A 16,605-nucleotide genomic window follows, 5' to 3' on the forward strand; every position below is an offset into this window, starting at 1 on the left:
ACTTTCTAGGTGCTTAGCACCAATCAAGCAGCAAGTGGAAAAAGTAGAAAGGAAAAATGCACGTATAGTGGCACCACTGGTTCGCAGCCAATACTGGTGAATTTTGTGGGCGCATGCTTTGGTATGGCCAGCAAGTTTTGTTAAGAAACGAACAGCGAGTTAATGCTGGATGTGTGCACATGAGAGGGATTGCACATGGCCAGTTATAAAGCAAACAGCAAGTTAGCAATGGTTGTGCAAGTTTACACATGTGTGAGCCCTATGTGCAGGCCCCCTCATACATGCACTTTAATTTGCCACAGCATGCTCTTTACGTGGTGTTTCAAGAAATAAGAACTCCAGTTCAAAAATATGCATCTGTTCTGAAGTGACCACCCAATAATCAATCATACTGCAGATCTGTGTGTGTGTGCGTGCGTGCGTGTGTGTGTGTGTGTGTATATATATATGTTTCATTTAACTTTAGCCAGAGTTTAAAAATATGTCGATGCATAAGATGATGCAACCAAATGCATGTTGCTCACTTTTGTATGTAGTTTCTCACGCTACTTTTTGTATCTTGATTAATTAGATAATTAGTCAATTTTAATTAGCCAACTTTCCAGCCAACAAAGCTAGGCAAAAAATCCCAATTAGAAAGTTGCGGAGCAGCTTTCAAAACGTCCGAATAAACAGTTTCTGTCTTTCTAGCCATCAAGTATTAGTGTTTTTCAGCTTATTGAAGATTCCCGCGAAATACAAACCACCACCACGTGACGTGCCGGCTTGTGCGGCTTGATTGCAGTGCTCCCAAACGTTCCCCAAACGTTTATACTATATATATATATAAAATCCAATCTGAGGACTGAGTTTAGAAGCAATAGGGCTTCCTTGCCTAAGCCAAAGTTTAGTTCTGAAAGTAGTCCTCTCTGCTTTCGAATAAAAATCTCTATGATAATTTTATTGGCTCAGCTGTATTGCCATTACACTTGCACGACTGAGACAAATGTTTGCAGACAACACATGAGCAGCACTGTTTCCGGCAGATTGGCAACCACTGTGTGCACGTGATCCTTTAGTCCGAAACGAATGCTTTGTGAAGGCACAAACGCACGACACGCACGCACACACACACAAGTGCTTGATAATTTGCAAGACAGAACAGGAACCTAATGCCACTAACGTTCCGTGGGGTTCTGTGTGCACCTGCACAGTCTAGCATGTTTATATAGATCATGGCGAACACAGCGCTTGTTCATTACACCCTAAGCCGTGAAGACTGCAAGAAGCATCCTGACACACTTAGCAGCACAGTGCCAGTTCAGATTACTTTTACAGTCTCATATTCTCCTCATTTGCCATTGCACGCACGACATTAAAACCCATTGAGAGATGCCTGGATAGCATTCTTTCTTTTGCACTTTGTGTATGCACACCACTGCCGTAATCACTCTTGCCATTTTTAACGGTCACAAGCACTCTACATTCACAATGGGGACTTGGGCTCGTTTGTAGTCGTTCATACCGTACTCGAGTGCGAACAACACAAAGGCAGAAGAGTGCTGCAATGCTCAATCCACTGTTTGTCCTTTGCATCCAACCCTTCCCGTGTGTGTTTGGCTGGAGTCTTTGTGCAACTTTACATGAAAAATTACATAGCTTATGCACATACGTTTTATCCATGAAGCACCACTACTGCCTCAAAGGGGTCCTTAAACATCTTTCAAACATGGTGAATAAACTCATGAAATCATGATGTTGCACGCCGCCACACGAGATGAATACTGCCTTTTCGTCAACATAAGAAAGCTCACAATTATGTCGCAAAGTTTGCCAGCTCTTTCGTGCACTTATTTCGAATTTTCGCAACTTTTGGAAGCAATTATGCATCATCACCATGTTAACGTATTCCTGAAGCGCTCTTTCCGTGCACCTCTGGCAATGCGCAAGCGCCCTTGTACCGTCTGCTCTCCGTCAAGTTTTAATTTTATGGAAGTATTGCCTGCAGCACAGTTATGCACTGTTATTTTCATCTAGGTTGATCCTTTTTTGAAGTGCATATTATTATACATCCACTACGAGGGTACGCTCACACCTTGTGGAAAGGAATTGTGTAGGCTGCTAAAGTTAGCAGCTCATTTGCAAATCACAGCAGCACGCATCCAGACATCTCGAGCAGTGTGCATATATACTGAAGTGGTTGGTGCAACTGACTTTCCACTTGTTACTGTGCTGCCCCAGAGGCACACAAGGAGTGAATTAGTCGAATAAATTTACAAAAAAGACAAACTCGTTGTTACTGGTAAGGAGCCTTCATTTTTACATTGCATGTACGCCACACATCTCAGAAACTGAAGTGTTGGCTTGACAGATGTATCGATTGTGACAGCCTTTATCAGGTGGCAGTAGAGTGAGGCACAGGACCACCAAAATTCTACTGAGGTGCTCACCATAGCATGCATTGGTTTTTGTTTACGTTCAAAAGTTCTGCCAATATCTTTAGCACACAAGCGCCGATTTCAGTAATTTTAGAGCTTCACAATATGCACATCAGATGCCCCATCATCCCGAGGTGCTCCAGTGAAACATCTGTGAGACGAAATTGCCAACTGGTAGTTGTGCAAAGTGAACAAGATCAGGCCAGTTCATGACCCCAGCCAGCGAGCTATAACTTCTACAGTGTTACAAAGAACGTGAGAGGGGAAAATAACGAGGTGCTCTTTTGATATGCAACAACTCTGTTAGTAACGATAGCATTAACAATACTACCGTGGTGCAGGTCATCAGACTGTGTTTTGCAGGGCGATATTCGCATCATAGCATAATTTAATGCATACTGTGATAGTCCTGCAGAACTTAATTCATGACAAGCAGTGTTCATAAAGGTGGCTGTTAGATACAGGCTCGAGTGGACGTTTATTGCCACCTACCAGATGTGGTAGGTACAAGATGTGACCAGCTTTTGGTTGGATCTTGTAGATACCGAACAAGATTAGCCAAATCTTAATGAGTACAAGCCTCACCGAAACATGCCCATGCACAACTTCATACGTTAAGAAAACCATGGCTCATGCTCGTCCAGAAGAGAAAGGCAACCTCTAGACGCTTCTGAACACCTGCTAGAACGTGCCACGCAGCATGCCCCTTTGGTTGCCTCACAAAGGGTCTTCAGAGCTATGGGCACCACTGCTGCTTTCCAGATTGAACGACAGAGTTGGCCCAAAACATTTTTTTTCCTCATAGCCCACAATCCAGTTCCAAGTAAATTGGGCCTAACAAAAATGGGGGCACAGAAGCCCTACGAGTTTTTTTAAACATTTAAACTCAGTATTAGCAAGCACTCGCTCAAACACTGCAAAGCAGAAGCAAATTTCACCTTTGGCTAATAATGTCATGCAAGCTAAGGATACATGACAACGCACGCACACATGGGCGAAGCGCCAGCATGACTTATACGAGCAGCATCTCTTTCACCCAAGCAAGCTGCAACTGAGTGCGGCCTCATTAAGTGGCAGCAGCGGCAAACGCCCTCACCTGCGCTCCTCGTGCTTCGTGCGCAGCTGCTCCTGTGTGCTGCTGAGCTGCTGGCGCAGCTCCTGAGCCTGCTGCACGTCCCCTCTGCGTTCGCTCTCCTCCAGAGCCCGGTTCAGCTCGCGGCTCTCGTCCCGCAGCCGCTGGATGAACACGTATGCCTCATCTTCCTCCTGAGGGCAGCAGAGGTCGCTTTGTAAGAGGCACGCACACCCAAAGCGCACAACAAAGAGCCTCCTCCCCAGAAGCACGTTGCCGGACATACCGTATTTTCGCACGTATAGCCCGTACCAAAAATGCGAAAATTTCAGAGGCAAAGTAGAGGTGCGGATATTACGCGGTTTTTCTTTTATTGCAGCTTCACAGCAATGCACGTTGTGCTGTGAAACTCCTATGCAGTAACACTGACTCAGCCTTCCACGCCAGCGATTACACAAAAAATACAAGGACAAGGAAGAAAAAACAAGGACGAGCGCACTCTAACAACTCAATTTTATTAGTGAATTGCGACTTTTGCCTTGCAGTCAGTGTGTTCTGCTTGCTAAATATACACTTTTTCTGTCTACATAGTATGTGATGTGTTGCTTGAGCAGTAGCTTTGGTGTAGCCTTTCCTGTATCAAATGTGCAGGCAATACACGAGGATTTTTTTTTCTTTTCGGCGAGCTGAAAGTGGGGGTGCGCATTATATGCAGGGGCGGGTTATACGCGCGAAAATATGGTATGCAATTTACGTAGCATTGAATGCAGCAATAACAACTACAACAAGAGTACTGTTTTGTTTATGCTACATAGCTAATGCCGAACAAAGTGTGACTTGCACGGGACCTTGCTGTTCTGATCAAAGCTCGAGAAGGACCAATGTGCTCAGTATGCTGCGTTGTGAAATCAACTAGGCACTATTATTTGGCTGAGCTTTTTTTTCCCCGTATTTTATTTAACATGACTTGTTACAGTTGCACATCACATGAGTGTTACAGTGTGAAGTTCACTGTCTGTATGATTGTGTAAAAAGAATCTAAATGATGGCCCAGTGTGTGACAAAGTGTCTAGATAACATCGCACAAAAGGCTGCATGTAAGATAATACAATGGAACCCCAATAAAACAACCCCGCCTTTACGACGACCCGCTTATTACGAAAGATCACCGCAGTCTTGGCAAACTTTAATAGAAACAATGCAAAGCCCGATACAATGCTTGGGTGCACTCGGCGGTCCGCTTCATACGACATGGCCAATGGTGGGGATAAACCATCATTTTTCCCACCCACCACGGCAGGCCCGATCACTTGGTCAACAGACTCGAGCAAGCATGCAGGCACTCGCGGGTGGAAGCTTAATTTAGCCTTCAACAGCCCGATGCGGCAGCAGCGCGCCAATGCACCAGCCGTGAGAAGTCCAGGCGGCCGGCGGAATTTGATGCTCTCATTGAGCCAACAAATGTGAAAACCAACTCCCACTTTCCTCATCAACTTGATTCAGGTTTCTTCGACACTCTCCGTCCCTGTTCGTTGTTTCAACCACCTCCGCATCGTCCCAGGTACCGTTTTTTCTCTCCCGTCTTTACCGCTCTTTCCACTTGATCTCTGCTTATCAGTGTCTTCCAAAGCCTCAATGTCACTTTGTTTTTTTCTTTCCCGCATTCCATCGGCGCCTCGTAATATCGTTCGTTTCGCTTCCCCTTCCGTCGCACTATAGGTTCGTTGCTGTCTCCTCCTGCATTTTTTTCTTTCTCGGCTTGCCTCGCGAACTTTCCCGCACGCACCTGCCAGTGCTTGTCTTCTTTGTTTGTCGCAGTCAGCACCGCCTGAAGTTCTATTTTCTTTCCAGAGCACGATGCCACGAAAACATACAGCACTGACACTTGGTGACAAAATCAAAATAATCGAAGAGGCAGAAAAAAGACGTGGCGCTACGAAGGCCAGCCTCACCCGGGAACTGAATATCCCAAAACTGCCATTGAAGGCAATTCTGGCCAAGAAGGACGACATCTTCCAAAAAGCAGGCAAGTTTGGACTCAAGAGGAAAGTGGCAAAGGACACGAAGCTCGAAGAAATCCCCATGAAGTGGCTCCAACAGGCTCGTTCTACTGCGATAAATGTTGATGGCACCATTCTCAAAGAAAAAGCTGGCATGGTGGCGTTGCATCTGGTCCTTGAAAAGTTTGGAGCATCAAACAGTTGGTTGGACAGTTTTAAAAGACGCCATGGAATTGTCTACAGCTGGACCTGTGGAGAAAGCTCCTCAGTGGAAGCTTCAACCGTTGACAACTGGGTACAGTCCCTTCCAGAATTGATCGAGAAATACAGGCCCTGCGATATATTTAATGCGGATGAGATGGGAATTACAACTTTCAGCCTGAACAAATGCTCACTTTCAGGGGCGACAGCTGCCATGTTGGCAAGTGGAACAAAGAGCGAGTGATGGCACTTTTCTGCACTAATGACGATTGTTGGGAAAAGCTCCCCACCCTTGTCGTTGTAAAAGCCAAGATGTTTCAAAAATGTGTAGATGCTGCCATGCCAATATAATGCCAACAAAAAGGCTTGGATTTTTTTGCGTATTGCCCGCACATTTGATACAGGAAAGGCTGCATGCACTAAATCTACAGCTCAAGCAACACCTTACATACTATGTAGACAGAAAAACCGTATATTAAGCAAGTAGAATACACTGACTGCAAGGCGAAAGCCATTTTTACCGCCTTTCTGCAGCAGTTGGATGCGGAAATGGGCACCAGAGGGAGGAAGGTTTTGCTCTTTCTGGACAACGCAACGTGCCACCCATCCAACACTTCATACTTGTGGAACATCGAAGTGGTGTTCTTTCCACCTAACTGCACAAGCCAGCTCCAGCCACTGCATGCTGGCATCTTTAAAATGCGTCAAACACGGCAGCTAGAAGCTCTTGGTCCAACTGCGGCTCACAGCCACGGAGCACGGAAACCACGATCAGAAGGCATCACTGCTGGGCGCGATGCACTATGCCGCCAGCTCATGGAGAACAGTGTCACAGGCGACCGTGTGCCCCTCCTGCTTGGGACGAAGCAGGCACGATTGGGGACCGCAGCGTTGCAACCGACGATCCCGAATTTGAAGCACTAAATCTTGCTTCTGTAATGTTTGCTGAGAACGTTGACGCAGATGAGAACGTTGCGGTCTGTGAAGAGATCTCTTTGGATCTCTCGTCTGATGGTGATGTCGATGCCACTTCGAATGAGGATGAAGCTGCGACTGATTCTGTCGTTCCTGTGCCCACATTCGCCGAGGTGGTACGGAGCATGGACAATGTCCGATCCCCTGGTGACCTCTTTACACAGGTTGCCGCTCTTGAAAGGCAAGCCCGAAAACAGTGCCGAAGAAGTTGACTGACTTCTTTTGAGCAGGATATTTATCTCCGTGAGGGTACGGGCCAAAAAAGACATGTTTGAGCGGCCTTTATTGGTGGAGTAAACTGGATGTGGAATAAAGTGTGATTGAAGCCTGCACTGCATTTCTTTCGTCATTCTTCAACAGGCTTGGTTTGTAGCTGCACAGAGAATTCGCTAATCGTATTTATTTGCATAATTTGCGCTCTCTCGTTTTAGTTTTGGGGCAGCAGGAGGTGGGTGCACAAATTGCAAGGAGATTTTGCGAACTATGCACAGAAAAGCGACGCGAGTCCCAGAAACGCTCGTTTATGATCTTGCATTCAAGTTCTTCTGTTTTCGCTTCGCCAGTAACGACTTGCCCTCCCCTGTATGACTTGCTTGCGGCCTAGACAGTTCTACACCCTCTTCTTATCCACCCTCAATTTGTTCGGCCGCGTTGACCTCTCCCAGCTTATCTCGTGCGCACGAGGCGCAGGGCTGGCAGGCTAGCACCGGACCGCATGGGGGTTGCGTGGCATGCGGCGCATGGCTGGCAGGCTAGTGCCGACGCCATGGAAGGTAGGATGGCGCAGATAGGTGTACTTAGGATTTTAGTTAAAGCTTTGCAAATTAGGCAACAATGTGCTAAATATAGTAGTTTAAATAAGTTCTCAGCCCACTTGTGTGAGACAGTCTACTAGGGCGGCATTTACCCGTACCCCTGTCATATGACACTTTCACGCGGTTCTTTGAAAGTCGTATTATCGGGGTTCCACTGTAAATGGCGAGTGGCGCCTAAGTACGTCTTGCACTGTGGTTGCTGGAAAGAAAGCACCACGAGGGCATGGTTCTTTGTCGTGACCTAGCCTTATTAGTTGCGTCACTCACAGAGTACATACGATTCTACGATTTAATTCCAGAGTACATACGATGACCACTTTGTAGTGAAATTCAACTATGACAAAGGAAGCAAGGTCAACTGAGAGTTCATTCAATGGCTGCCAAGGCTGTTCATGATATTTACACCTTTGGACAACCAATTTTATGAGTCAATTTAATCCTACCTTGGCTGCTTTTCACACATTATGCTTCAAGAGTGTGTGCACTTAGCTTTTGTTTGATACTGTTAAACTGAACTGTGATGGAAGCTAACAATTCTTCTTATCTTCACTGCAAAAAAAAAAAAAAAAAAAAAAAGAAAAGAAAAGAAAAGAAGCAACCAGCTAATTTACATACCTAATAATCTGCTTGAGATAGTGCATTACAAAGGTCTCAGCATGTTTCTTTTAATTGGATATCATACCACCAGAGCAACAACAAGTAGCTAACACAAGCAAAAACAGACTGATTCTACTGCACCAAGCACTTTGCCTGTAATAAAAACCTATAGTTGTGTTGCAGCCATATGTAACTAGTGAAAACAACAACAACAAACACTCGTTTTCGAACAGTCGAAAACCATTAAACAGGTGGAACAGCTGGGGCAACAATGCCACCTCATAAAAAAACATTATGCTCGACAACAAACAGCACCTGCCGCCGTGGTCAACCACACAGTGCATTTGGCTTACAGGCAAAGCGCCTTGCTGTTTTAGGTCTAAAGTTTAGGTAATCAGCGAACACACTTTTGCACAAACTAATTTCACAACATAAGCTTGGCACGATGGGACTTGTGTTGACGAAGACGAAGTCTGAAGCTCACAGGCCATCACAAGTTACTACAGGCAGGATGCGGGTTAGGGGGTCAAAGGAAATTTTTGAGCTTGAGGGGGTGGAGGGGAAGGGGAGGGAAGATGGACAAGGCCCCCAACTCTGTCTATCACCAAATAAGAGTACTGATAGCTGTGCACTAAGGTTACAAGGCTCCGATATCTGCTCTCACCACAACAATCAGCCATTTCGCATATAAAAAAAAAAAAAGAACAAAACAATCGAACTGTCCTGTAGAGAAAGCTTACATAATCTCGAAGTTTTCAATTCTTTTTATTGACTCAATGTTGAAAATTTTTGCTGTTCACTTGTTTGTGTAACATCCTGCCTATGCCACAGACTGCAAGAGACAGAACAAATGACAACACAGAGAAAACCAACCTACCTTTGTTGCATGAGTCTCAAGGTGCACCAAGAGGGATGCCAGTTCAAGCTCTTCACTGTACTCATTCTTCAAAGGAATGCTGCGGTAACCTGCAGGGGTGGATGACCAGGGCAAAAAAATGTAATTTTCTACTGGAAATGGTTTTGTACAGAAGTGGCATCAGACATGCCATGCAGCTACTTCAGATATAAAGTAATGTAGGCTACTTTTACACCGCTTTCAGAAGAGAAAGAAACACAGCGATAGTTGCAACACAGCAGCAACAGACCCCATTGCATTTCTGGCTGTATATGCAGTGAATAAGCTACAGCACTGCCTTTCCAGTGCCAGCTTCAATTTTTATACCATTTCAAAATAGGAAGTGGACACAAACAGCAAAGGCACGTGCATGTCCACTCTCTAAAAACACCTTTAAAAATGTTGCATAGCAACAAGCTAACTCGAGCACTTACCAGTAATTTTTGTCAGCACTAACACCATTGTAAAATGACCATATCAATTACATTAGAAGCTGAACAAGTGTAAAGGAAATCTTTCACGTGGACGCCTTAGAGATTTCGCTTGGAAACCCTCCTGGTTAGCTGAGCTGTACAGCAACTGACATGAATAGGCAGTGGGGTTTAGTTTGCTTCCTGAACTATTAATTGATCTTCCACATAGTCCCAAAGGTTTGAAGAGCCCAGACACCTTCTGCGTATTAAGTTATCTCGTCTCAATTTCATGATAGTCTTCTTTTGAAAAGAAACTCCTCAGTTACGTTGAGTGAAAGAGCAGAGACTTGCCTGTTCTTAGGCAGCATACAGGGTATGTGACTTGGCCGAGAAAATTTGGATCCCCAAACATGTCTTCATCTTGCACTACAAACCGCAAAAGTGCCACACTGGGATTGCAGATGTCAAACATAAATGCTTCGTTCCACACGGGGTTCAAACCGTTGTCCGCTGGAGAGAAAAACGGGGGAAACCCAAAATCTTTGTCAATCATCAAAAGAAAGGCAAGGCATCAAATCTACTTTATAGCTGCGACTAATAAAGCACAAAGAAGGTAAAATGCACAAAACGTTGTAGTATAGCATGCAAACCCAACCCAATTACTGTACTTACATAGGATACCTATCAATAATGGCATGGGCATAAGGACGACCTCTGCCACAGATAAACATAATTTTTACTACTTTGAGTTTGCAAGAGCCAAATTTAATTACAATGAAACAGCTGGGAAGACCCAATTTAGACTACTAGCAGAGTGAAAATGTAGTACTAGTGGGAAATATCTTCAAAAGAACAATTTCTTGATAGCCTTCTCGGCATTGGCGACAGTGTGAAAATGCTGCAAGATTTTCAGGAAATACTGCGGATTCCCACAGTTGCAAGCCGGCAAACGTGTCAGTCCCACCTGAGGGATGCAGCAGTTCAAATTTTGCCTATACCTGTCAGAGAAAAAAACGTTAAACTCATGTTGCCATTTTGGCAAAATACGCAATAAAGAAGGTGAATAGCAATGTACGGAATGGTTCTTCAGGTTTATAAGCAGCTAACATGTTGTTGACTTTCTTTTATCCCCCACGTTAAAGAACCCTAAAAGGTCTAAATTGCCATATACAGTAAAACCTGATTATAATGGAACAGGATATAACTAACTAATGGATATAACGAATGATCATGGTTGAGCCGTTCTGCGTGAAGTAACGATTTTCTGCTGTTTTTTCACTTGTTTTTATTGTTTTCGCAGGGTGCTGCGAGTTTCGGTGGTGAGTACATCCTCTCATGCATGTAAATTGTTGGTAGAAATGGACATTGGCTACAACGAAGTAATGGTTATAACAAATTAATTACGATCCCCTTTGACTTCATTATAATGAGGTTTTACTGTATAAACTGATATATACGCTGAGATTTTTTTCAGGAACACAGATAACACACATACAGAAGTAAACCCTCACCCTATATAACGGTCATTGGCAGTACATAAAGTGTAGTCTGGCAACAATAGAGAGTAAGAAAATCGTACTACCACTATCGCCATATTTCTCAGTGTACAGATGCACCTGCACACCTGTGAGCTTCTCCAAAGCTATTTCTTTTTCGTGAGTTCTTTCCCTTTCATCGTTCTTGCATTGTGCTGCTTCCAGAGCTACCTCTACTCCCAAGACAAAAGAAGGCAGAGCTCAAAAGTTCACCACAAAATGAAGGTCAGTAAGTGACCAGCAAAATTTACTTCAATTTTATTTAATGATACCCCTAAAATAAAAATGAAAGAATAAATGGCTCACGGATTGTTCCCGTTTTGTATTTACAGTTGTCATAGTCAGCGCCAACAATCTCAATCTCCACAAATGGGCTGACGATGCCGCGACCAGATTTCATGAGATGCCGTGCTGCTATGACCTAGAACACACACATCCAGAGAAGAAAATAAAAAAGATGAATGTTTAGTGACAAATGAAAATTTTACGGATGGCTTTAGAAACACTCTGATATGGTTTGCTCTTGCTGAGTTTTAGAATAGAAGTGAAAACAGACAATATAGAATGTGCTATTTTTAGCCTCTTAAAGAGACCATGAAGACAAAATACCAGTTTCGTCATTTGAAAGACTGCTGTGTCCAATAACAATAAGTCCAACTGAATGCAAACATCAAACAATTAATTCAGGTTGACAGCCGCTGACAAAAGCCACTGCAAGAAACGACTGCGACTGTGGTGCCGCTAGTCCCGTTTTATCTTGCTGTAAGCACAGCACACTGTTATAACTCTGTTTTTAGTACTTCACCCATTGTGTCACTCCTGATGTTGCTTGGTGTGAAATTTGAAACTTGTTACATATTTGTTATCTTATTTTTATGATCAACTTCTTCGAAAACCAGAATAAAATTTTCTGAGTTAACAACCCCAAAAAAGAAAAATCCAGGAAAACGTGCAAGAAAGAACTGGATTTTTATTAGTTGTGAAAATTTCTCAGATTTCTTAAATTTCTCAACACACAAACTTACAAAAACATTTGATGAGCAATTTTAACTTCATTCATAATCGATAATTTTAAATGATAACAAAAGGGTGGCTTCGTTGCCAAAACTTTTTGGTAAACTGACGTTTAGCACATTAGCACAAAAAGTAACCTGAAGGAAGTGCAATAATGAAGTACATATGAAAAGAAAAAAACGATGAGTACAAAAAAAAATTTAATTTCAGCTTTAAAAATGCATGCATTTCCCATTAAATCAAACAAGGCCCCAAATTTCTTTCCCAAGCTTTACATGTTTTGCCGGTTTTTTTTTAATTCGAAATCATGCACATTATTTAAAGGGACCCTGCAACACTTATCATCGCCTACTCGGAATGTATTTTGGGGTAAAGTCTATTGTCCCAGAAATCTCCTTCCTGAAGAATCATGAAAATCCGTTCACTATCACCGAAACTACGCGCGATGAGAAATGGCGCATAATAGTTCCCTCTCAACTCGACCGCGGACAACGCGACGAAAGCTGCGCGCTCTCTCCCGGAGAGGGGAGCGGCTTGCGACGTTCTTTTCGCCGGCCTTCGATATATCACATGCCAGGGAGTGTTCTCCTTTTCTCTGCAATGTCGAGGGGCCTATTTCCGGTCTGGTGCCACAAAAAAAGCAGGCATGGCTGCCTGCTTGCAAGCACACGCTCAGGCTGGTAGGGCGTTTTTGAAGCAATAAACGTTTGTTGTCAAGTGGTCTCGTTGAAAGGGGAGTATTGAGTCCGTCACTCAAACTCCGAGGGCCCTCAAAACACAAAAGAAACACCAAAACTATGCGTACAGGTTCAGGCATAGAAGAGGTTGGTACACAGCGCCGACAACGGTGTAATTTTCACAGGAAATGCAAGAAGTAAGCCACGAAGTTGACCAGCGACAGCCATCAGCACAGCCATGGCTCGAATGATGTCGTTTAGGGCATGCTAGGGGTGCATGAGGAGAATTGAAGAGAGCGCGGTTGGTTTTTCCGCATCTTTCACAGCGATTTGCACGCTTACCGCTTCACGTGCACGTCTAATATTTGGCTCAGGTATACCTGGCAGTGTAATGTAAACGTCGCACAGGTTTACTTGCACTGCACAAAGAGTGTTGCAGGGTCCCTTTAAACAAAATAGTTGGAACTTTACACTTACCCTGAAACTTCAGTTTTTGTCTATTTTTGCTACCGTAGAACGAAGGCATATAAATATAATCTCACAGAAGCGATCATAGCCATGCACTGAGGTTCAATATTAAAGTAACCACTGTCAAATTAATTGTACGCCAAATAAAACTCTGTACATTTAACCCAAGTGCAAAACAAGCGAACATTCAGAAAAAATTCACTGAATGCGAAAGCGGCGTTGTGTACCAGATTCCTATGGCCCGTGGTAAGGAATATATAGGCCAGACAGGCCGATGCTTGAATGAACGGCTGAAAGAACATGACTACAATGTCTGTCGGGCTTCACAAGGCCGCGTGTGGAAGCACGTACGTGACTGCCTGCTCTGTGCTGGTCGAATCCCTGTGTTCGATAACACAACAGTAATCTTTAAGAGCAGGAACCAGACCACGAGGGAACTTGTTGAAGCTGCAATGATTGAAAGAGCTGGTGATAAATGTGTTAGTGTGCCCTCGTTAGCTATCACGCCAAAGGAAATCGCATTCTTGGAGGCCAGAGAAAAGTGGATGTGGCGATAAATTCAGTGACGCAATAATAGTTTGACTGGCTGGGCATCCTTCTCTTCTTCTCTCTTTGTGCGCACTTGTTGCATTTTTTCCCTGTGAGTGGGCTATTTATTTTCCGCAGCTTGCAATAAAGCCATCAGTTGATAGTCAGCGCTTGTGGTGTGTAACTCTGTCCGTCCTTCGTATCTGAAAACCACCAACTAGCCCAATATGGCACCCTTTTAGATTAGGTTAGATTAGGTTAGATTAGTTTGGGCATCCAGAGTTCTCTTTCTGTGCCCCTGGCCCTTCATACTGTGCTTCCCTCCAACCACCCTGGATCAGCCCTCTGAGCAAGCACCACCTCACACCATTTGTCTTCCCTATGGAAAAGGTAAACGTGACAACAGCCTTGTTCTGGAAGCGACACATACAAAGACAGACAAGAGTACTGACAAGAAATTTTTGAGTTAGGTTTTTTCCACTGCTATGGGTGCCTACCATCCCACTAATCATAGAATGGCACATTAGACGGTCGATCACACTGTAAACAATCATTTACAACCTCCTTTATTTGTGTCAGGTTCGGTTTCGGCAAAACGAACGCCAAACGGCCACCAGGACAGGAGAGCGCTCGCGACGTCACCATTCTTGTCACTACTGCCGGTCTGGAGGCGCGCACAAGCGTGAGCACGCGCGCGCCCAGACGGGCCATGGTCTTCACTATCCCGACGCGCCCGGGCACCATGATATCAGTCCCAAAACCACGACGAGATACACACGGCGCAGCCAACTGCAGCCAGCGCGTCGGCCACGTTACGGGAGCCCCGCAGTTTGGGGCAAGGAGCAGATGATGTCATGCTGGCCTGCTCTGGGCTTTCTCTTGGGGTCAAAGATTAAAATGGATTTAAACTATGTCATACTGAATGGTTAATGTTGAAACTTGCTGGGAGATATCTCCTGATAAAAAGGAAGCATTTTACATAGTTATCTCAGCTTTGAAATTTCGTATCACTACTCCTTTAAGGCCTTCATGTAATCTGCCTTTTGTGCTGCTCACAAGTTATGCACTCCCCATTACATTTACAATTTGCTTAGTTGGCATAATGAGTAGGGACCGGATATTAGGCAAATGCCTATTTTGTTCCTGGCACTCCTATTCTACCCCACTTTGATATATGAGCATGAATTAGAGGTGAAGAAGGGCTTTCACGGTGTTTTTATAGTGCCTATAAATGCCTATTTTGGCACTGGTGCCTAAATCTCAATAAATGCCTGTTTTATAAATCGGCACATATATGAACACTATTTAGCCTCAAGTTTTGCTTTCGTCAAGTTCAATCAATTCCAAAAAACAATCGCTTGCCCCGGCGGAATGGGACACTCATTCTCAGTGACAAGAGGCACCATTTTGAGTCCCAAAACCTAGAAATGGTCGTAATTTGCTATTGTTTTTCACAGTGATTCTTAGACTACGTTTCCGCGTGCTTTCCAAACTGATTTTTTTCAGACATGTGCAGACGCATCCTCGTTTCTAGAAGCATATTAAAATCCAACTATTTCCAATGCAACGGTTGAGAATCCAACACGCCTTTATTAGTAGAGCACCCCTTTACTGGAGAGCCAACGGTGGAACACCACTGTGAGGTGGAATTTCTTTAGACATTAAAATTCACACTGCCAACGGACTGTAAGACACGCTTTTCCACCAAAAATCTGTTTGGCTCTTGAGCACTTTTTGAAAAATGTTCTTGAAATGCATGGAAGTGTGTTTGGCAGCGTTGGAACGCCTTGCCTGCACAATTTGGATATCACCATTGTATATAAAAAAATTGCCAGAGTTGTACCTAACAGTCCTTATGTAAGAACATGTCAATTTCCTAATAAATTGTTTCACTTTATTATTAAATTTTTGTGTCTGTTTTTGTTGTAATTTGCTTGAGTCAGGCAGACAAAATAGCGTTTTTTTTTAAAGCAGTATTCCCAGCTCTCAAGTATTTTTTAGCATGCCTGTTTCACTATATGCGATGCTCGAACAAGAGGCAGTGGCCATTGAACATGAATGTGAGCAGTGCACTTGTTGAATGAGGCCAATGGATCGTCATTATTGAGCAGTTTTATGGGACAATTTAACGGCTATGTTCAACTGTTTGGTGCCCTTGTGCCATCATAAACAATAGGATATTGTTTTCCTGTTGTAGATACAAGTTGCTAACGTCTTTGTTTGAAATTATTTGCATTTATATAAAACTTTACGTTGCCTATATTTTTGACGTTGAAATCCTAAAATGTTGTTTTCCCTGCCGGCTTTTGGCACCTAAGACGCGCATTTTTAATACCTAAAAATCCGGCCTCTAATAATGAGAGAGGCTACTGCCGAACCACAAGTGTGCCAATAGTTGTGTCCAAGCAATGAAGTCAGCAAATTAAAAAAAAAAAAAAAAAGAGCAGTTTGAAACAAATTACCTTGATTGACAGTGTGACTGGATGGACAGACTTCAGGGTTGTCCTGTCATAAGGGTCGTAACCATCATCATGCATAAAATCAGGCCGAAGAACGTATCCAGACCTTCAAAGAAATCAGGAAGCATTCACAATGTTTTAAAAATGCATTGGTTAGTGGTGCTATTCCGTTTAAAGTATACCATTGTTTTTTTTCATGAAATTTATGACTTACATATATTTAAAAATATGATTTTGGGGGTTTAACACCCTGAAGCTACACAAGCGCTCTGAGGCGTGCCCTAGAGGAGGGCTCTGGATTAATCCTGACCACATTGGTACCTTTACCGTGCACCGAAATCCCTACACAGGGCATTTCCGTTTTTTGCCACCATCAGAAAAACAGCCGCCGCGGCCAGGATGACACCCATGTTCTTTGTGGTCAGCAGCACAACACGTTAACCACAGCGCCGCCGCAGTGGGTAGCAACACGGTGAAAGCATCAGACGAAACCTCGTATTAACAGTGCTAAAAGCACACACAGGATATGCATGCCGTCG

General features: G+C 43.8%; 1 protein-coding gene across 3 annotated transcripts in view; it reads right to left on the bottom strand.

Annotated features, from left to right (window-relative positions):
- The window catches only part of Sl (small wing phospholipase C gamma 1), a 69,617-nt gene that overhangs the window by 8,808 nt on the left and 44,204 nt on the right, over positions 1 to 16,605 (bottom strand). For all 3 annotated transcript variants that reach the window (XM_077686590.1, XM_077686588.1, XM_077686589.1), the window contains exons 27-31: positions 16,070 to 16,172; positions 11,227 to 11,341; positions 9,737 to 9,895; positions 8,955 to 9,043; positions 3,514 to 3,683 (exon numbers count right to left, since the gene is read on the bottom strand). In XM_077686590.1, coding sequence (XP_077542716.1) covers positions 3,514 to 3,683; positions 8,955 to 9,043; positions 9,737 to 9,895; positions 11,227 to 11,341; positions 16,070 to 16,172 — 636 coding nt within the window. The remainder of the gene's footprint in view (positions 1 to 3,513; positions 3,684 to 8,954; positions 9,044 to 9,736; positions 9,896 to 11,226; positions 11,342 to 16,069; positions 16,173 to 16,605) is intronic.

Source organism: Haemaphysalis longicornis, unplaced genomic scaffold (assembly GCF_048455015.1).
Source record: "Haemaphysalis longicornis isolate Haplotype H1 unplaced genomic scaffold, Haemaphysalis longicornis Haplotype H1 scaffold_1, whole genome shotgun sequence".
Lineage (NCBI taxonomy): Eukaryota > Metazoa > Arthropoda > Arachnida > Ixodida > Ixodidae > Haemaphysalis > Haemaphysalis longicornis.